The sequence below is a fragment of the Ambystoma mexicanum genome, chromosome 9 (assembly GCF_040938575.1).
Source record: "Ambystoma mexicanum isolate Mex_15411 chromosome 9, UKY_AmexF1_1, whole genome shotgun sequence".
Taxonomy (NCBI): Eukaryota; Metazoa; Chordata; class Amphibia; order Caudata; family Ambystomatidae; genus Ambystoma; species Ambystoma mexicanum.
In genome coordinates, this window is record NC_090931.1 from 216,235,327 (window position 1) to 216,257,523 (window position 22,197).

The 22,197-nt window shown below is 46.4% G+C and overlaps 1 protein-coding gene across 4 annotated transcripts in view; it reads left to right on the forward strand.

Moving 5' to 3' along the window:
- The window catches only part of CADM1 (cell adhesion molecule 1), a 770,283-nt gene that overhangs the window by 472,927 nt on the left and 275,159 nt on the right, over positions 1 to 22,197 (forward strand). For all 4 annotated transcript variants that reach the window (XM_069614504.1, XM_069614505.1, XM_069614506.1 and 1 more), the window contains exon 2: positions 9,040 to 9,081. In XM_069614504.1, coding sequence (XP_069470605.1) covers positions 9,040 to 9,081 — 42 coding nt within the window. The remainder of the gene's footprint in view (positions 1 to 9,039; positions 9,082 to 22,197) is intronic.

Here is a 22,197-nt window from a genome sequence, read left to right on the forward strand (position 1 = left end):
TCAGCCCACTCAATGTTTGAAGTAGAATGTTTGCTGGCCACACCATTGAACTCACTGACTTCTCACTCTTGTGAATTAATGGGATTGCCAGACGAGATTCTGACCAGTTACCATTGTGGCCAGAATGTGGTCTGGCCACTGGCACCAGGTAGTTGCAAGCTACTAGCCAGCCAAAAGTCACTCGCCACCTCACTCGTATGCATGCAAACAGCACACCATATTCCGTGTGGCAGATGACCATATAAACCAAGTTGATTGAATGACTTTGCTTTTACCTACCAGGGTAATTTTTTATACACCCTGGTAATACCTAGCCCACAGGAACTATTTGTTTCCTGCTAGGATATTTTCATCAATTGAGTTATTGAAAACTATCCAAATTGCTCCTTGACGAATATACCGCTCTTGGTGAACTTGTGTATATACGATGAATGCTATGTTTCATGTCTTTTTTTTTTTTCTTCTGAGATTTTTTCTTTAACTTGTACAAAGTGTTTTGAATAATAAATTTATTGTTTGTACTCTTAGGATTTTTTTCTTTGGTTTTTGTTTCCGAGACTTTATTTGAAAGCATATACCTTGTACTAATATGGAGATTCAACCAAAATAACTGACAGAAATTAGAACTGTCACCAGCGTGGGTACCTCTTTTGGTTCCTTGTTTAAAACACCATATTCTGTTTGTCAGTCCAATATGATTAGCCAATGGCTAGAGCAAAAAAATTGCCTACAGAGGGGAAGGTCGAGTCTGATGCTGCAAGAAAGAGGTATTGGCAAGTGGCGCATGGTACTTTAGTACCTCATTGGGCAATGAATCAGATCCCTCGGCGTCTGAAATGAACCTTTCATGAGCTACAGCTACAAGCCACTCCTAGTGCATTGGGCATCACCAAGCAAACGTGAGCTACCGCGGGAGAGTAAGAAGCCAATGTATAGCATCCTACAATTCCAGGAACCCCCAACCCCCCCCCCCCCCCAAGAGATGCAAGCTATAACTTACTAGCTGATATACCCAGGCTTTCATTCTCTCCTAGGTACAGGTAACTGTGCAAAATTTGGTGCAAGGGAAAATATGCAAAGCCACACATTTTCAGAGAGACGGAGAGACTCACACAGGCACCTATGGTATAGGGCCAGCTAATCTGGAGGCTAAGACCTCTAGCAACATCCAAGTGTAAGCCCACGCCCCTTCCCTGCATCAAGTCCCAATGAGAACGGAGCTCATGTCAGTGAGGTTTGCATAGAGCCGGATAGCCAGGGTAGTCTCAAGTAGCACCGCAGTTGGTGTCAAGCAGACGAGGCTCTTAGCCCTGCCTCCAGTTGGGATTCTGGGCCTTTGTACACTTATTTTTTTAAAGAATATTTTAGAAAAATGTGTAACTTATGTTGACCCCACCCACCCTTCCCCCCCCCCCCCCCAATCCCTCCCTATACCCCCAGACAAATGAATTGGTTGTCATTTTTGGGGAAGGTAAACAGTTTGCACTGCGGTGCTGGTTGTCCAACTTTGAACAGTCTGCAGGGAGCAGCGCGTTGCCTTGGCAAAACACTACACGAGTTTCATAGCAACTCAGGTTCTGCTGGGTAACCCTATATCAAAAAAAGGGGGGGGGGACTGTTACGTGAAAGATTGGTTACTAGGTTAAATCATTCAAACCAAGTCTCCTAGTCCAACCTATGTTAAAAAAAATATCAAATTAAATTAATATCCCCTCACATAAACACCATGTCAGACAAAAATGTGAAAATTGTCACATCTTATTTTCAACATGCAATAAAAAGAACCTACAATGTGATAGTCAAACGAAAAAAAAATATGTACAACAAATAGTCAAACGAAAAACAAATATGTACAACAAATAAAATCCCAACTCATGAGGGCACTTAAACATATAAAGAAGCATATATGTGAGAATATGTACATTGAACAGAAAAGATGAATCGAGAAAATAGTCATTCATAAGAAAAAATAACAGTCATACATAAGAAAAACAAGCATCATGGGCTACAGTTGGCCGTTATTTACAAAAGGATGCACATGGCCTAAAAACTATGTATGTGGAGTCTGTTCAATTCCTTTTCAAACAGTTTCTTAAACCCGTACACTGTTATAAATTCAAAAGAGATTGGTTTATGACGAAGAGAAGGCTCAGTTCTCTTTGGTATTCCAGAGTTAAGATCATTCTTAAACTGGGGTCGGGTCTGCCAACACAGGAGGGGGGGGGGCAAAGGAAATTCCTTCGGTTGTTGGACCTGTTATAGTGCAGCAGGGTTGGGATATTATCTGTGCAAATCAAATGGCTGACTAAACAGTATTTTTTTCACCCACTAAACTTTCTTTCCAACATACTTTTGGACTGGTCCAATTTTATATAACCAAACTCCATTCCTAGAGTACGTGTGGGGTGGGGTGGGGTGGGGTGAGGGGGATGGACGTTTGACGTGCAGGATACTGCATACAAATATATTTTTCAGAGGATTTTTCTTCACCTCCAGGTTTGACAGGAAACTGAATTCTGGTATGATGGGTGGCTGAGACATTGCTCCTCAGTCGGTGTTTGGGCTGTGGTGTCTTCCGCGGTGCGAGGGATATACCCTACTCTGGAATTGGGGTGATATCAATGTTGCATACATTTTATTTTATTGAACATTTGTATGGTGCCTATACAGCAAAAGTTTCCAGCTGCCACAAGATGCAAAAGGGGTCTGGGAGCAGAGGGGGAAAACAATGGTCCTACTTGGCCTTGTCCTGTTTGGATTGTGCAAGTGCAGTATAAAAGTGCTGGGGGGGGGAGATCAGGACAAAGGGATGGGATAGGGAGAGTAGTGCTGGAGGGTGGGGGCTCAGGGATGGTTACGTGCTAACGGGTTCCCAGGACGGCAAGTGCCCAGGGGAAAACAAGCTGGCTGGGGTCAAGTGCAAGGACAAGGGTGGACTGGCCTCAGAGCTAGTCAGGAAGAGGGTTCCCAAGGACAAGTGCTGGTTGGAAGGGGTGTGGGAAAGCTTGTCAAAGGAGAGCCTGACTCCAGTAACACTCATAAGGGAACACGGGCAACCAGTTGCAGCGGCAGTAGGGGACTAGCGGGGGGGGGGGAGGGGGAGAGGGATGGAGGAGAAGAGGAAGGTATTTAGCTTCTGGAACTTTAGGAGATCTGGCTCAAGTCGGAGAGGGATAGGGAGGCCATTTCAAAGGAAGGCTTCTGCCGAAATGAGAGACCTACCCCCTACCCCCCACTCTGCTTGGAGAAACGTCTGGTCTGCAGAGTTGGAGCTGGAGGATGGAAGCTCCACGGCCGTTGAGGTTCTGGGGGAAGGTGAGGAAAGGGAGAATGCCTCTATGGAGGTGAAACTGATAGTGGACCTTCTTGGTAAGGTCAGCGATGCGAGGAGAGAGTCGGATAACACCCATTTTTTTGCCTCAAACAAGGGTAATGGGAGGGGGCCCAAGGTGGGTGGCCAGAGTAAATGAGAAAAGGAGGGGATACAAGTCCCAATGAGAAGGAGCTCAGTCTTGCTGGTGTTAAGGCAGAAATCATTTGCAGCGCACCATGCTTGAATGGCAGCCAGTCTGGAATGAGAGATGAGGAAGAGGCGGTTTGAAGGAGAGCTGTGGGTCATCAGCATAACACTGGAAAGGAGAGAGGTGGAGGTCAAATGGGCCCAAGGGGCAAGATGCATGTTGAAGAGCCACAGTGAGAGGATAGAGCCCTGAGGGACGCTGCAGGTTGAGTGTTGGAGGAGAGAGAGGGCCCAGTTGTACTTGAGAAGGCCAATTCGATAGGTAAGAGGTCAACCAGTCCACTACCTGGTCAGTGATAACCAAAGTATCACTGACAATTTATGGGGATGGAATGCTTGACCATGTCAAAGGCAGAGGACATATCCAGGAGGATAAGGAAGGAAGGAGTGTTGGAGTCTAGGTTTGAGAGCAAGTCATCATGCATGTTCAGGAAAGCAGTTTCCAAAGCAATGTTCTGATCGATGGGGCTGTCAACGACGCACCTAGAAGACTATCGACCGGAGTTCTTGTTTCTACGAACATTGCTTGATTGCAGGAGAATCAAGCCCTCGGCTGGTGCCTCCTCCCTTAGCATACAACATTGTGGATATTTAATGGTCTGACGCTAGTTTTATAAACCACTGCAGATTTGCAGCAACAGGCCAGCCGGTTTGCTCCAACATAACCTTAAATTGTTTTATAAAAATGTATTTCACGAACCCATGCATTTGCTGCAGTTTATCTGGTGGGTGTCCGTCTGTAGGCACCCTCTTTTGCAGCAACCTTGTCACTGTGAGCAGCTACGCTTTCATTGATGCCTCCACGTTTGCGTCCCTTATCAGCCCGCCACGGTATCACACAGTAGGAATATGGTGGGTTGGAAAGCCAGCGGGGCAGGGGAACTGCTAGAACGAGAATGAGCCTTGTGTAGCCGCTTTTTGGACAACACAATACATCAAAGGGGCCCGCTTGCTGCATAGGTCTGTGGCGCAACCCACTGCTTTAGCTTAGCGTAATTGATCAGCACGTGTCGGGCCCACTCTGGGCCCATCCACTTCGGAGCAATCCGTCTGCCACACTCCATTAACGTTCGTTATTAGTTTGGGTATGTGTCCCAGGATCCACAGCATTAGGCGGGAGTCACGTGCACGTCCCTCCGCCTCCACACGTTGGCATGCCGGTTTCTTTCTGCAGGAATTCAACCTAATGGATTACTTGCACATGGACTGCTGTTTCCCCCGGTTCGGTTTGCAGACGCAATCTTGCATTAATTTTTCTTTTTCATGAAGCCCTGATTATAAAGCCACATGTCAAAAGGGTTGGGGGGGGTGCAAAGGCATAGGACTGGCCGATCCACCCCAAGCTCCCCGTGGCTTTCTCTCCCATGCAAGCAGTGGTGTGAATTGACGTTTTATATCGGGCTCCCATCTAGCAAAGGGGTAATGAGAATGGGGGTATTTAAGTCGCCCCATAAACATTTGCCTCTCAGCCCCTCAGAAGATGACTCGTGAACACCTGGAAAATTGCTGCATTTCTTATGCTGTCAGCAAAGTACACAATGTGCCCACCTTTTAAACCCCAACAATTGCTCATTAATATTTCCTGTGCAGTGCAACATTGTCCTGGGTTTCGAGAGCACTCCTCAAACCCTCAAGTGGTCTTCGGAGAAGTGTCTCGCCTCTCAAACTAGTGATCACACCTACAAGGATGCAGTACAGCATGACAAAATAGATGTAAAAGACACACAGGAGCACACATGTATTCCCCAGGATTATTAAGCCAGCTCTCAGGTGAGAATTATTTTCTTTTTTGCCGGATCCCAGATTCGGGAAGATCCGGCACAATAGCAGCACTGCATGCAAGGACATTCACTAACTAGAATTCCTTGAACATCTTGTGGTCCCTTCATTGCAAAAGCCAGATACACAGCAGGTGTGGAGTGCAGAGTCTGTCAATGTAAAACCTGTAAACAAAATGTGTTCTGCACTGGCCTCTTACTGTCTATACAGTGTTTATATCGAATCTTTAGATGGAATGCCCATATATCTAATTTTATATCAAACCTTTATAGTGAATGTATTTAGGGTGGGGTAAAGGGTAAAATATTTTTGGGAAACAGTTGGGATGGTTTTATGGGGTGCGAAACGGGAGTTTGGGAGGGAATTCCACAAAAAAGTGCATTTAATATAACATTTTTCAATCTAAAAGATTTGATATATGGGCATTCTTTATAAATGACTTTGGTATAAAGACCTGTAACCTGGTAGCACTCCACATTGAGTCAGCTTGCAAAGTCGGGCTACTCATTGCTTCTAAGAATTAGTTCTTGGTTGGGTATATATTTCCTCCACATACACGTGCACATGGGTGTCTGCGACCTGCACCTGTGACTCTTAGGGTTTCCACTGTAGCTCCTATGAGCCTTCACTATGCTGGCAAAGGTTGCAGACCTCTGTCTGAACCCGAACGTAGAGCCGCCCAGACCAGTTCTCATTGTCCGTGTGTGTAATATGGAGTGAGGGGCCGGTCTAGGTACTACTATGGAGCCATGTCCTGGGTTGTAGTGGGGTTCTCCTTGTCGTGTGCGTAATATGGAGTGAGTCGGAGGGAGCAGTCTAGGTACTACTATGGAGCCATGTTCTGGGTTGTAGTGGGGTTCTCCTTGTCGTGTGCGTAATATGGAGTGAGTGAGGGGGGTGGGAGGGAGCAGTCTAGGTACTACTATGGAGCCATGTTCTGGGTTGTAGTGGGGTTCTCATTGTCCGTGTGCGTAATATGGAGTGAGGGGGGTGGGGAGGAGCGGTCTAGATACTACTATGGAGCCATGTTCTGGGTTGTAGTTGGGGTTCTCATTGTCCGTGTGTAATATGGAGTGAGGGGGGGGTGGCGGTCTAGGTACTACTATGGAGCCATGTTCTGGGTTGTAGGCGGGGTTCTCATTGTCCGTGTGCATAATATGGAGTGGGGGGGGGGGGGGCGGTCTAGGTACTACTATGGAGCCATGTTCTGGTTTGTTGGGGTTCTCATTGTCCATGTGCGTAATTTAGAGTGAGGGGGGCGGTCTAGGTACTACTATGGAGCCATGTTCTGGTTTGTAGTAGGGCGTTGGGCCGATTCGGAGTTGGTTGCACCGTCAGATTGAGAGTTACTTAATGGGCTTTAGTTTGCTTTCATGCCCATATTGAGATTTGCTTTATTTTTTTCTGCCATGAAAGGCAGGCATTTATTATTTTAAAAATATTAGGGTGTAGAGCTGTGAAATGCAGGTACAAAGGAGGGTTTCGCTTCAAAGCACTGACATTTTGTTGCGCCTTAATACCAGGCCAACGCGCCATATGACGTTGGGCAGTAATGTGCATGCATTTGTGGACCCCCACCATTCATGACCCCTGCAGTGACAGCTTGAGTCCAGTCCACAAAGTGAGCATCTGCAATAGTGCCCTTTAACAGAATTCTGGATGTCATTTATGGGAAGGCTTGACTTGCAAGTGCAATCCCCTTTGCATCCTCACTTAGTTGAATGATAACTGCTTTATTTGTGTTTTTACTTCCAATTTCCCAGAATGGGGAGTAAAATGCTGTGATCGCAACTCCTCACACATCGCCTTGGCAGACAGTAATGCGCAAGCACATACAACACACTGATTACAAGCGGGGTGCGGGGGCGGAGTAGTATTGTACTGCTCATGCATGTGTGCGCCACACAGTGAATGATACCTCGCCAGCAGGTATTGATGCCAATTTCCATGCCAGTCGCTTTGATCAGTCCTCAAAATATGCACTCCCCTATGGCTAGTTATGCGTGCCTCTTGGTGAGTAGGAAGTGGTCTGCTCTGTTTATGTGAAGAATTGAGGTGGCGAGTGGCTTCTTTGCCTGGCTAGTAGCTTGCAACTTGAAGTTAACGTTGGAGGTGGGCAGGCTTATTGCTACACGGATCGCTGCTGCGCTGTCGATAGGTCCCGCTACCAGTGACGTGTTAAGTGCTGACTATAGAGTGACACAGATCAGGTTGGCGCTCTGAAACTAGTATGGCGTTGATTTGTGAGTATAAAAAGCATATTAAAAGGACACACCTTTGTACAATGGTCAAAGTTCCAAGGCTTATTGGTGGAGTGCTGTGCCCCTGCCACGTTATCCGGACCATAGCCTGCTGGAGGAAAAATGGTGAAGGGAACGGAGGAAGTGGATGTTAAAAACATGGGGCTGAGGGGAATTCAGAGACCCGTTTTGGGATGGCATGGGTGCATGGCAGTCCTGTTGGGTACACGGTAGTGCCGCAAGAGGACACGGGTGTCTTGTGAAGTGACGTTGTAATGTTGGATGCCTGACGGGCCTGAGAGTGTGCACAAAGTCACAACATTGTCTGGCGAATTGCAAGCAGCCATTTGCCCTTCTGTCTCCATGTTAAAAGACTAAGTGAAACACTTGTCTATACCTGGCTGGTGTAACCATAACACATTATGGATATTCTTGTACTTGTTGCACCCGGATACCTTTTGGGTCTGGTGCGCATTACAAATAACAAACAAATCTATCATATCGCAGGTCAACTGAGCTTTGCAGTCACAGTATAATTCTTAGAACTTTGCTGGACTAAAATAGCTTCCTGAGGATCTTCAGTGTTTTTTGTTATTCTCCTCGCCCTCATTTTGACAATGTTGTGCCTCTAAACAGTTAAAGCTTCAACAGCTTACAAATCCTCTGTTAACCGTTAGGCCACCATCGTGGGGAGGATGAGGGGGGGGGGGCGTCATGGGGTGGGGGAGAGGAGGAATGGGAAGTGGCGACAAACTACACACAAGAATTCAAAAGCAGGCCCTGGCCTGGGTGGAAGCAATCCTCTAGCAAATGTAAGGTGTGGTGCAGGTGATGGTGGCATGTTGGGGCTCCTGACTAGTTGTTGCTGAGCAGCTGCTAGAGCTGTGAGGTCTACTGTTGCCATGCTGAGAGTCCAAGATCCACAGATCCACTGGCTGGATCTTAAAACATTTGTCCAATGATTTGTGGTCTTAAGGATGCAAATTATCCCAACAATACTCCCTGGTCAACCACATCCACCCCCCGCCATGCATCACTGGGACTGGATCTCTGTTTTAAACATACGATTCGCAGCATCCAAATTGGTCCATAAAGTGACTGCCAGCCTCCCTTTGTGTGTTGGTCCTCCATTGCCTACTCGTGTGATCTTCCTTGACTCACTCTGCGCGATCACTCTGTTATGGAGCGCTCATTTAGTGTAACAACTCTTTAAAATAGCTGTCCATTGTCTCCACTTGGGAGTCCTGTAGGAAGTGGGACTTGGAAGTGCTTTCCAATCGATATTCTAGACTTGTAGTCACACTCCTCCCAATGCCGCCGTTCTCTGACCCAGTCAACCACCATGCTGCCAGTGTTTGCATAAAGAGGAAGGCCTTCCCTTGACGAGGAGTCTTGTAAATGTGAAGCATCTGTATAGATTAGCAAGTTAATGGATGTACTGTTGCGATCAAGCTGTGGCCTGTTCACATTGAAAACTAACCGTATTTCCTCTGTCTGCAGGTGGAAGTGGGAGTCTTCAAGGGTTACCAGACTACAGCTACGGTGAGACTAAAACCATTCCAATTGCTAATTGTCTTTTCTTGATGTGATCCTGGACATTGTATTTGTTAATTGCCTGCAGATCTAGTGTCCTCTACTCCTGAAACCTGTATCTTGGCGTGAACCATATTCCACAAGTAATCTGCATTGAAATGGAACTAAAAATCTTGTCTAAAACCAAGCTGGGTTTTGTGTTGGGTGTTTTGCTCAGGTGACCATGTACTTGGAACGTTTCTTTGACCACACCCGCTAATTAATCCACGAACAAAGGGATGTTGCTGTTTTTTTTCCTGCATTATGTTCTGGGTTTATTCAGGGTTTTTTGTTTGTGGGCATCTAGGACAGCACTTGCCTTTTTTTTATTCCTTGGACGTGAGCATGTACGGATTTTTTAAAACTTATGAACCGAGCAGTTGCAGGCTTTGGATTCTAAATGCTGTAATAGCTTAGGCTGTTAATACCCGATGTAATGGTACTCGGTGGGTGTATCCAATTCCTAAAGGATGAACCGGGAAGTCTGTCCTGAGGGATTCCACCGTTAAGCGCTCTATAGCTCCATGTTTGAAGCCAGCACTTGACTCTGGAGCCATCAACCAGGAGAATGGCAATATGGTTTGGTTCTGGAACTTTCATCTGAATCTGGTGGGAGCTTCAGGCTGTTTTGCTCGGTGAGAAACTTGCGGTTTATGCCAGCCCTTGGTAGCTTCAGGCTTGTCAAGCTTTTGGCAGAACTGTCATTTGATGAAAGCACTTTGGCCATTGGCCTTCTTAGGAGTGTCCTGCCAAGTCCTCATTGGAAATCTTAATGCACTGCGGTCCACTATGGGGGAAGAGCGGGCTGGCCCAGAGATTCTGCGCATTTCTCTACTGTTGAGCAGTTACATTGGCTGAACTGCGCTACTGCGACGCCTGACTTAATTCAGGTTTTCTTTGGTAAAGAACACCAGCGATTGCCAGTCGTTCAATGGTTGAATGTCTTGCATTGGCATGCGAGTGGTATCCCAGGTTTAGTACCATGTAGGTTTGGTGCTGTGCTGAATTTTCCTACAGGGTGAATAATTTAACAAGCGATGACCAACTGTATCTCCAAGCACCTAACTAGGGAGCCCAGTGTTGGCCCTGGGGGGAGGGGCTGCCATCCCATGAGCTGCAGTGGATGGAGCTTGGCTAGATAGCCAGAGAACTTGACGGAGGCCTGGGAGGTAATATGCAAAGGAGGCCACAGAATAACATCTTCTGCACAGGCTTTGGACCTCCCATATAAACATATACCATTGGTATTTGACGTCACGTGCACTGAATAAAGTACACCAATGAAGCTTGTGCTGGAGGAACGTTCCCTTGGAAGAAGGCCACTTCGGACCAGATCTGGCTGGGAATACCCTGCGCTTGGGGATTCGGGCTCAAGGTTTGGTCTAGTGGAGCAGAAGGAGTTGGGTTGCTGGCTTTAATCTTGCTGGAAGTGATCCCGCAAGAGGTGAGACTAAGTGTATGGGAGCTTACCTCCAATCTTCCGTTGACAGCATGATGGCGTTCATGGAGGAAACTGAACCCTACGAAAGTTATGTTTGAGGGCGTGGGACCTACTGGAGAAAATGACCCATGCCATACGCAACAAAACTAGACTTAGGTTTTTAAAAACCATATGCAACACTTATGTTGTACGTCAAATGCTCTCCCGCTCTTCAAAAGCTGATGGCGATACAGAACTGGTGTATATTTTGTAGTAGACTATCTTGATCTGGCCTGGTGAATAAGGGCAAAAACTATTCAAGCCGGAAGCTTGGAGCTATGACACGCAAGCACTTGCACTTTGAGACAGTTAACTTGCACGCCAACATTGCAGCCACAATTATGTGCCTTGAACTGAGTACCATGAATTTTGAAATCTATTCAAGTTTTCAATAAAGATTTCGTATTTGTATCTGATTTTAATGAACTTTGACCTTTGAATTGTGTATTTCTTATGTCCGTTTAAAATGTGTTTATGGCAAATGACTGTGCTGTCGAAGAAAAGCGAATTGAATTGAGAACTAGACAGTTATGCAGTCTGGTCGCTTTCATATTTTTCTTCCGTCATATTGAGAGCTCTCGAATGGTTCTATGTTTTAATATACATTAAGGCCTTTCTCTCTGATCCTGTTAAATTTAACAGCACACCAATATTTTCAGCAAAGTGAACATTGTTGATGTAGTTTTATGGGAGTTAGTGGACATATCCGTTTGAAATTGAGCGTCTGCATACTGCTTTCATGTGCGTGACCTCTCTGCGCCGTCAGTAAAATTGGCTGGTTTAAACAAAAAAAAAGTTCTGTTTTATAAGCCTGATCTTGGGGTGGCGTTTGGCTGCTGGCCATTACTTCATTGCCAGTGCCCCATCGTAGATAAATGGGGAGTGTAATGCATGGTTTAAAAGTGGTCGTCATTTGTGAAAGGCGGGCACTTTGTTCATGCACTTTAGCCCAATACATACTGTTAAGGATTCTAATCGGGCGTTGCATACTGGACCAGGACTCTTGCCCTTAGCCTAGGATGTAGCGCTCAATTAAAATACTTTTTTCTTTATTTCCTAGAATTCAGATTGAACTGGCACCCAACCAGTCTCTTCCCCCTTTTTTACAAATACCCCGGGTCACAATGGACCATGAACCAGGCCCGTGGGTGGTAATACAGTATTTATTTTAAATTCAAAGAAAAACACACAATTTTAATATTGGGCAGCAATCACCAATGGGGTGATAATTACAATGTAAACTGATGAAATACACTTAGTTGACCTTCTTCTAGAACATATCCAAAGCACAGATCAATAGGAGCAATTTTACTTTTCGGGTAGATGGCAACCGAGTTAAGTTTACACCTGCAATGCTCCCTCAAACCCCATTTATTGAATTTTGAGTGGATAGAAAGGAGCAGCAAGGAGTCGGGGATACTAGGCAGCAAACAGAATTAAAATCTGACCTTCCATCACGAAATGGGGGGGGGGGGGGGGCAAAATTAGGTTTGAAGGGCAAGGAGTCAAAGGACATAGTTAAAAAATCAACTTAAAAGTAATAACACAGTGCAGCCAAAATTACATGTTGGAAAGTTGCATTTTCTGCGTTTTACAGTTTTAAATGTCAAAACGGTTTTGGAAAGAAATGGACAATCGGAATGCGTTTTCCAGGCTGGGTGGTGGATGCACATCACAGGATAATATAGAAGTGAAAGAGTGACTCTAGTTGAATAACTGCAAACAAAGGGGGGGTCTGGGAATCTCTCTACCAGCACGAACACAGCCCAATGACCTGTTCTTGGGTGAATAACCCCTGGGAGAGACTCTACCAAGTCTTTAGCTCACTGTCCCTTTCACAGTGAAGAAATTTCCCCGCATATCAGCCTTTGTCCTGCCCAGGGGCAGTCCAGCGCCGAAATGCTAGGCAATTCTCCTCTGAACAAGAGTACCATCAGTAACCCCATACACGTGTTTCAGCCTTGTTGGGCATCATCAGTGAGGTGAAACTGTTGCCTCTCTCAGAACAGTGAGCAAGGGGTCCATGTCTGGATTGCCCTGTTAACTTAGGGTGAAACCCAAAGTTAATGTATGCAAACAAAGGGGGGTCTGGGAATAACTGGATGAGATTTTCAATGTGGAAGGAGATTTGGTTTTGGGAAAATAAAAGCATTTAACAGAATTTGGTTTGGACAGAAAGGACATGTTTTACTTAAACTAGATGTATCAAAAAGATGGCACTGACCATGAAACAAGTTGTGGCCATCTTAACCCCCTTCACGCCATGTGTCTCTATGTGGAAATTATATAATTTGACTCCAAATATGACTAAGGACTTTACAAATGACACAAATGAGTGGAAGAATTGCGCTAACAATAGAAAATCAAGGACCGGATGCACAGGGAATTCATACTATCTTAAACAAATTATCAGGGTATGGAATTACTTAGAGGGTGGAACCAAGACAAGGTATCAAGATAGGGTATGCTGTGTTATGAGATGGGGATATACTCCCAATCGGTGCTGGAGTTTGGGACAGTCAACAGGGTTTCTGGACTCAAGGCAATATCTGGTCAATAGTCACCGCGGGGCTCTCCTAGCAGAAAAAAAACTGGGCCTGTCTGGTCACGGCACAACGGCTAGCATGTAGTGAGGCAAATAACCGGTCTGGTCACAGGACACTCTCAAAAAAGGGTACCATAGCTTTTCCCCCTTCTTCCTAACTTAGTGAGATTTTGTTATGGGGTTTAGTTCTGAAGGGTGGTCCTGCCTGGATAGGCTCAGCTATGCTCTGGCCTGGCAGTGTGTTTGGAATCTGCAGGATGAAGATGAAATGCCTGGATATGCAGACGCTGGAAAATTCAGGAGTGGGTGTCCTGTGTCTGTGCTCCCACTTTTTATAAACTGGGTGACATCACACGATTATACGGTGGGGCAGGCTTGGGCTGGGCATGCTTCTAATGACTGGATTGGTCAGGAGTGATTGTTATTGCCTTGCTGTCAGCCGGTTGGGTTTCAGGGGCATGACATCAGATTAAGCATGTGTGCTTTACAATGCATAGGATCATCCCAGTAACTTTTTGCTAAAACCAGTTATTGCACAAACATGCACCTTTTTACAGTTGTGACACTTTTGAAACTTACTTAGGCAGATTACATATCTCACACAGAACATGGCAGTCCAACTCCCAAGTTTGTAGGACTTTGTTTTGTCAGTAATAATTTTTCATTTTCAGTGAGAAATATTTTAGCTAAAATTATATAATTTTATACCTGTGTACACATAAGGCATGTTAGTATTGAATTTCAAAGTGGCACCATATACACTTTCCTCGGAATATTCAATTTTCTGCCATTTACGTCCCCAATATGCTAGTGAAGGCTCCCACATCTTAATTTAAAGCCACAAACATTTCATTTAAACTGTTAAACATGTGCATTCCTGCGTTTCCTGGTTACAGAAATACGTCTTAAAGTGCATTAATAAAAATAGTCTTTTGAGCCAGATAGCCAGCATTGTCTCCAAATAAGGGCATTGCTTACATGGCTATTCTGGAGTTGGCTTTGAAGCCCCCCCTGTTGAAGTTGAGGGGAGGTGTTACTTCCAAAAGTAACATGCAGGTGTCCTGGAACTCTAGTGTAACAGGCTGAAGCCCAGGCACAAAGACTGACGAGCGTGTTACGTTCTCCCCCTTAGTCCATTCAGAGTTTCCAAGGGGCTGGCCCTTTGGGGGGGGCAGTAAATTCTTTTCCCAGAAAGCAAACGCAAAACAGGTTCCCCAGTAAAGCAAATGCATTTATTTATGTATTTTTTTTGAGCCAAAAGCAAGGCTGTTGGAATAAAACATTAGATTTCAAACAAACCTCCCTGCCCCTTACATTTCTAGGCAGGGACAGGGCCTTATTCAACATAACCCTTTTTAAAACAAATTTTTCTTGTTTCCAAAAGCAACCCTTTTTACACATGGATAATTCTGCTGGGATGTCCGTTTCAAATGTGGCCTTACATTTATTTTCTGGATGTTTCCAAAGCCCCAGTCATGTGTCCAATGCACCAGGCATCTGTCAAATTAAAGATCCCTTGAAACTGACATATGCACAGAGATGGGGTTTCTTTTGAAGGGTTTATCTGTGATATGTTGTAGCAAAAAGTCAAGCGATTTTCCGTACGGCTGGGAGTAAAGTTGTTTGTGATTTCAGATTTTTGCCTGACATTCAGTGAGAAATGCTATCTTTAGCTGGGGCACAACCTGAATATGGCTGGGCCTCACTGGATCAGGACTTTGTATTGTTGAACAGATCAAAAAGGGCATCAGGGTAGCATCATTTTAATGTAAAATATTTCCTTTTTCAATGGGAAATTCTGAGCTAGCAGCAAAGCAGCGCCTCTTTTCAATTCTCTTTGGTGCACACCAGGAACCACACTGGCAGCTTTGCTTGGTGTGTTCCTGGTTCCATCTTGCCCCCTATGTGCTTGGCAAAGTCAGCGCAGCCATGATTTTGGTGACTGCAAAACCGTTTTTAAGGCAAGGTGATGGCAGCAAAACAGCTGCGCTGGTACTGTTGAGCACAAACTGCTGAAGTGCAGATTGGTGATGGAGGGGAATTCTGCTGGGTGGATAAATGTACCCCACAATACACATGCAGATGTGTATGTGGGGGTGTGGGCCAGAGACTGGTATGAAGCCCCATTAAATAGAAAGATAATGGGTGAATTTTTGATGACCACAAGTGCACAAACACGTTGCACACATTTTAAAATGTCTGACTACATGTGGAAGCGTGGAGAGGCCATATGTCCTGGTCAGTGGTTTCCTCGTTGGGGTGGGTGGTGTGTCTTAGGGTAGCATTCTAATCGGCCAAGCAACAATTATTTTCGGGGTGAGACGGCAAGCCCAACTCGCCAAGTTGGGAGTGCAATAAAGGTCTGATAATGGCCAGCTTTTCTAATTCACTTGCTTAGGGGGGTCATTAGACTAGCGATATGTATGGAAAAAAGTGGGAGCCATCAAGTGGCCTTAAAAGGCCACACTTTGCCACGTTTTTGAAGGTTTTGTTACCTGGTCCTAGGAAATTTACTAGGTGGTGGGGGGTCTTGGTGTCCTGTGAGCTGTAGGTTGACCCAAATGCATTTGTGCCAAACACCAGCAAATTAATCTGACATTGTGGCATTTGAGTGAATGAAACAATAGTCTGTCCAGTGCAACCTTAAGGAGAGCTGTAACCCCTAGTAGTGGCTGGTCGTAGCCTGAGGCCTGCAGGAAGTGGAAGAATAGTTCCCGATACTGGAAATCCATTGAGAGGTCAGATGCAGCAGTTAGTTTACTTGGTCCTCGGCTGGCAGTTGAGTGCTTTCTGGGTAATGACTCTGCTGAAGCTTGGAGCCCTTCATATTTCTGCTTCACATAATAGTTTGGTGATCTTTGGGATGCCACCCATGCCACAAGTCTGGACGGCAGGAAACTGTGATGGGCCTCTTTTCCCCCCCCAACGCCTATAATTGAGTCCACAAAATGAAGTAATTTTGAACAACTTGGCGGTTTGGTTTGAGCGGGAGAGTTTGGTCCTTTTTGGAGAGTTACCAGTCTGGACCACTTGTTTGTTTACCTTGGTATGTTGGTTTTTTCAGATTAGTGTCCGTAAAGGACTTTCCTCTCGTCTGTGCATCGTTTGAGTGTGTCTGTTTCCTCAAAGGTTACTAGAAATTCATGTAAGAATACGGGTATCGGTCAAACAAATTATTCTTCCCTGGTAATGAGCACAGACTCGGCGACATGCATTGGTGTAGTTCTGGTAATGAGCAGAGACCTGCATTGGTGTAGTTCCGGTAATGAGCAGACTCTGACATGCATTGTTTGCCTGTCTGAAAATGGTATGTTTTGAGTCGGTTGCGTGCCTTTAGCCGTTCTGGTTTTAAGCGCAACTTGGTTTTGGTAACTGGACTTAATCTTGCTCAATTTAGATCTATTGGCACATGAGGCTAGTAAGTTAAACAGTGCGATTTCTTCCCCCCCCCACCACCACACCCCAAGACTCTCGGAATTGTTTTGTGGGCAAAATAGTTATGCTTTGATCATACAGTGCAATGAAATGTCTATTGTTGCTCATAGATGTAGCTTTAGCAACCTCTTTGAGACCAAACTAATGGCATAGAATGTTGCATACGAGGGTGGCACTCTAATGCCATTATAGGGGGCAGGAGGGGGGGGCAATAGTATGGTGGTCCTTATTATTCCAGACTCTGTCAATCGCCTGTAATATTGATGTGTTCTAGTTGGATGTTTCTAAGTAGGCTCTTGTTTTTATTGGCTGGCCATGGTGCTAGTTTTTTTGGCCTGTAAATAGTTTTCTGAGGCAATTGCAGGGATATGGCTTCTCTGTATACAGACGTCTCATTTGTGACTTACTGAAGATCTTCATACCTGCAAAAGTTCGTACAGAAGGTAATGGGCTATTTGCAGCGATCAAGCTCCCTCTACTGTATTCACCAGTGTAACTGGTCCCCTGCCGCCCCTGGAGTGCGGGTGCTTGCTGCCCATTGGGGGAGGGGGGCAGTGACGGTGGGTGGCCCCCTCAGCAGGGCTTGCAGGGGGGGGCCCCCCACATTTGGTTATGTCACTGACTGTACTACAACTGTGCCTCCAGCAACTTGATTCTTAAGCCAACCCGCGTCACAGCGCACAACCTGAATTAGTGTTTGGCTTGGTTTGTTTTTCTTCCTGCATATGGCCTACTTATAACCTTTTTTTTTCTTATTTTGAAAAGACCAGAAATGACCTGTCTCGTTATGATTTCTCGAATGGTGTATATGTTTAAAATATCTGAATAGGGGGAAGTGGTTTGCCTTTAGACAATCCAGAACAGTTTGATTTGCTAATGCTGGTTTGTGCAGAGCTCAAGCACTCTTATACCTGGTACAATTCATGAAAGGAGAAAGCAAAAGCATCATAGCCACATTTAATCGGGGTAATCTTAATCAGCCTTTCTAAGTGTTAATGTTACACTTCATAGTGGACTGATTAAATCCACTGTCAGGAGATGCAGGGGAGCACACCACCCGAACACTTTGTGGTGCTCTACACACTTCCTGTTCAGCAATGTACTTCATTTTCTTTCTCGCCTCCCAGCTATCGCCATCCTCTTCCTGCCTGAACATCACCCCACCACCCTTAAAGTAAGACATTTCCCATCCTTCGCTTCTGGTGGTGACCTTTCCACTCTTGATACGAGTCTCGCATACAGGTAAATGCTGCTTCAATCGCTACCATCTGCAGGAAACCAAGCTGATTTGTGAAACCTCTCCTGCGTGGCACTGATCCATCTCATTGTAATCTACCACCAAGATCCCGGAAGTGACAACACCTTCAACGAACTCCTCGCTACTAAAATTGTGCATCCTTGCACCTCCCACATGCCTACAGATGACCTCCTAGGTATAACGTACTTAACAGATTCAGATCCTAACCACATCATCAGCCATGCTGTTTGTTTTCACGCTCTACAATGCGGGGCCTGCCATATTGCTAACCTGCCTGGTACCAACCACAAACGGATTTTCATATCGACACACTGGTAACTGGCACTTCTGACCTCCATCCACACCAAAGACTAACGCACCTTGCCCCCCCCCCCCCCTTCTTACAGAGCCATGCCGAGCAAGGCCAACATTATTAGCAGACGGGCATCATATAAAACCACTTTACATTTCATACAAGTGTCTACTGCATCAGTAGGCCGCCATTTCACACGGTTGGCGGGTTTGTTTACGCAGTGATCGCCACGGCAGCGCTTCCTGCCGACCACTGACCTTTCAAGCCTGCCTTCCGGCTCTGCAGTCCGCACAGAGGCTGGGTACAGCTTTGTTCCTCAAAGGTCAGAGTAATTAAAGACGCTCAGTTTGAATTCCTTAAGCACACCAAGTGACGAAACACCGACTTGCCACAAAATGTAAATGTTGACTTCCCTTCAGGAGGAAAAATAGCAGGGAAGTAATCCACTGCAGACTTGTGGATGTGTCGGAAAGCGAATTAATATTCTGCAGGGCCTGGGCTTTGGCAGTTCAGATGAATTACTGTAACCTGCGTTCCTTGTCCAATTAGAGACCAAATGCTGTCTATGCAGATTTTCACCAGGTAACCGGGCTCGTTAAGGACCCCTGCAAAGGACCATGGTAATTGCATGCTTAGTGCCAACATTTCCCACAGTATGTTACTGTGGGAGAGTTCAGTTGGGGACACGTCTCTAATCCGTGCTCATGGATAGAGCGCTCGTAATTTGTCAGCGCTCCGCCCCGAAGCCGGGCATTGTGCCTGGGGCTCAACAGTCCATAGAACCACACACAGATCAATCATGTGTCCGACACGTGTAGTTTGGAGAAGTTGGATGTTGCTTTATCCCACAAGAGGCCAAATACTGTCTGCAATCTTTTCGGGGAAGTTGGGCTGCTTCACCCAGTTTACAGCACGGGATTCAACTCCTATCATTTTCACACAGGACCAAATTTAGCAGGTATTTGTTTTAATTTGCTTGGTAGGCACTTATACAATAAGAAAACACTGTTGCAAAGCACCCACAGGGTAAAGGAGGGGGGGAGAAGGAGTGAGAAATGCATTAACACAATATTTTAAGAGCAGTGGGGGGGGGGGGGGAGTAAAGGACTAACCTACTATGCCTTGTGAGTATTCAGAACGGGCAAGTGCAGCAAGGAAAGCGGGGGGGGGGGTGTAATTGCTGAGGAGTCCAATCTCATGGATGGTGCTAGGAATGTTGAGTGCTACATACTAGGCAGCGGGAGGTGTAATTGCGAACCTCCTTCGTGGAGGCTGTCAGATACAAGAGCTGGGCAGTATTGGTGTGGGAGGTCGACCCCTGCGCATGCAGAAGGGCACAGGAGACTGATTAAGCAACTATGGGATTAGCAGAGCAGAGAAGAGGGGAAGGAGGAGAAGAGGAAAGTCTTAAGGAGTTTCAGGAATTTTGGAAGATCCTGCTCAAGAGGAGGGGGAGGCTATTCCATAGGAGGGAGCCCACTCGGGAAACTGAATGTTCCCCTGCCCTTGGTTTAGCAAAACGCTATACAAACAGTGCCAGAGCAACGTAGTGGTCTAGATGGAGAGTATTTGGTGAGATAAAGCTAAAGATGGTGTGCTCCTTGGGCCCAGACAGCCTTATAGCTGATGCTGTGGGATTCGAATTTAATCTGTGCAGCAACCGGGAGCCAGTGAAGACCTTTTAGTGAAGGATAGATGCAGTCCCTGGGCTTAAGGCCAAGTCTTGCTGACCTATTCTGTATTAGCTGGAGGGGTTGCATAGTGGAAGATGGTAGATTCAGGAGGAGGCTGTTGCAGTAGTCCAGCTTAGAGAGAACCAGGGCTTTGGTCACATTGAACCTCTGAAAGTGAGAAAAGGTAAAATTCCCGTGAGAAAAGGTAAAATTCCCTTGAGAATGAAGAGCTGAAAGTGGGACTTCTTGGCAATGTCCTTAGTGTGAGGGAGGAATGATCGAGGGGATTTGACAATGACTCCAAGGCTTCTGGCTTCAGTTGAAGGTGCAGGGGAGAGCCCAAGGAGGAAAGCTAGAGTGAGGGGAAGGAGGGAGCAGGGGTCCCGATGGGAAGGATCTCAGTTCTACAGGCGTTGAGGCAGAGAATGTTGGAGGCGCACTGGGACTGGATGGTGGATAGGTAGTCGGATGGAGGGTTCAAGAGGGTCAGCAGGGAGCTTGAAAAAGAGCTGTCTGTGTAACACTGGAAGTTGGAGGAGAAAGTGGGATGAGGCGTGCAAGGAGGGCAAGGTAGGTGTTGGAGCCAAGGGGACGAGTATAAAGCCCTGGGGACACCAGGTGGAGAGCGAAGTAGGAGAGAAGTGGCCCAGGATGACTTTGGGAAGAGCGGTTAGTGAGGAAGGAGGTCAGCCAGTCCAGTGCTCGTTCCGAGATGCCAAGTGTATTGCAGAGCCTTTGTATGAGGATGGAATGGTTGAATGTGTCAAAGGCAGAGGAGAGATTGAGAAGTATAAGGACAGCTGGGGAGTTGGAGTCCAGAGATGCACGCAGTTCATGGGTGTTCAGAAGAGCAGTTTCCATGCCTCTGGATGCTCTTAATCGAGACTGATGGTCATGGAGACCCCCAACAAGTTCAGTGTAAGTTGAGGTGGGGTAAGGCCAGCTTCTCAAGCAGCTTCCGCAGGAAGGGGGTGATTGAAATGGGGCGCTAGCTGGCAAGGCAAGTATGATCGGAGGATGGTCTTTTCAGGAGTGGGCGCACAAGGGAGTGCTTAAGGGGAGGAGAAAGATCTAGTAACAAAGGCGCTTGCCGAAATCGGCGAGAGCAGGGGCAAGAGCCGATGTTATTCTTGATGGTCCTGTATGAGTAAGGGGAGACCTATTTAGTAGTGTCATGCCGCTGTCTTGGAAGGTATGGCATCGGTGGACCTCTGCATCAGAGGTAACTTGGTTGCTGAATAGTTTGTAGAAGCACTAGTTGCAGTCTAGTCTTCTACCAACATGGCCGACTGTGTCAGCGTTTCCATATCAACGCTCCCAGCCTTCCCTTCGGCGTGTTGTATATCTTCCTGGTACCCACTTGGCGTCCTGCCATCTCCCCATTGCTTACCTTTTGGATCCTTTCTCCGGTATCCTGTTAGCCCCTCTTCGCGAGCGGCTGAGTATTGTCTGGGTACATTCTCCGATCTGTGTTCTCTCCGTTCCTTTTCTTTTCAGTGTCGGTTTTCCCAGCAGTGCTCTTTACCTCCCTTTCGCTGCAGTAAAGCCTCACTCTCCGACCGCGACCTTTTCACTCGGCGGACTCTCGGGTTCCCGAGGCGCTCCTCCTTTACTGTGCTTCTGCACATGCTGCAGCCGCTCTGGCATTCACAATCTTTGTTTACCTGTACTTTCGCTTACCTTTTTCTCTCTATTGCTTACTTGCATAATTCTAATCCGTCTCCTGAACCGTCTGCTGCTCTTGCAATTCCTCTCATCAACATACCCAGCCTCTAGTCATCCTCACAGTGGACATACAGTTGCATCATTGGAATCACCAAATACTGCAGCAAGTCATCAGTCCACAACAGGGTTTTTTTGGTGCTAAGAAGCTTTTTCCTGTATCCGAGGCAGTCTTTCTGGTGTTCCCTTTGGTCAGGAAGCTATATCCCTCCAAGGTGGCCTCCAGTGGAGCTGGTCCTTACCTGCATGACAAGAGGGTCAAGATCACGAAGAACCCTGAGGAAAGGAAGACACGGAGGAAAGGGATTTCCGAGACCAGGAGCAGTTCACCTGAAGATGCAGGTGAGGAGGGGTCTTGGGGAAGTACATCTGTCTTTACCAGTAAAGACAAGACATTCATGGTAACTTCTTCAGTTGTGAGATGGGGGAAGGAAGGAACGGCAGAGTGGAAGTGGGGGGTTCTGGGGGTGTGGCATGGGTTGTGAGGGTGTAGAAATGGTGGTCATGATGTCCTGTGTTTTTTTTTTTTTTTGTGGCAAAGTGTGAGGCCAGTGCACTGCAGAGAGCCTGGAACGGAGAAGGGGCGGAGGAGACTGTGGAAGGGTTGGCAAGTTCCCTGCATATCTTCGAAAGTTCAGCCATGTTATGGAATGCGCCAGCGACTGTATGTGGGCTCTTTTC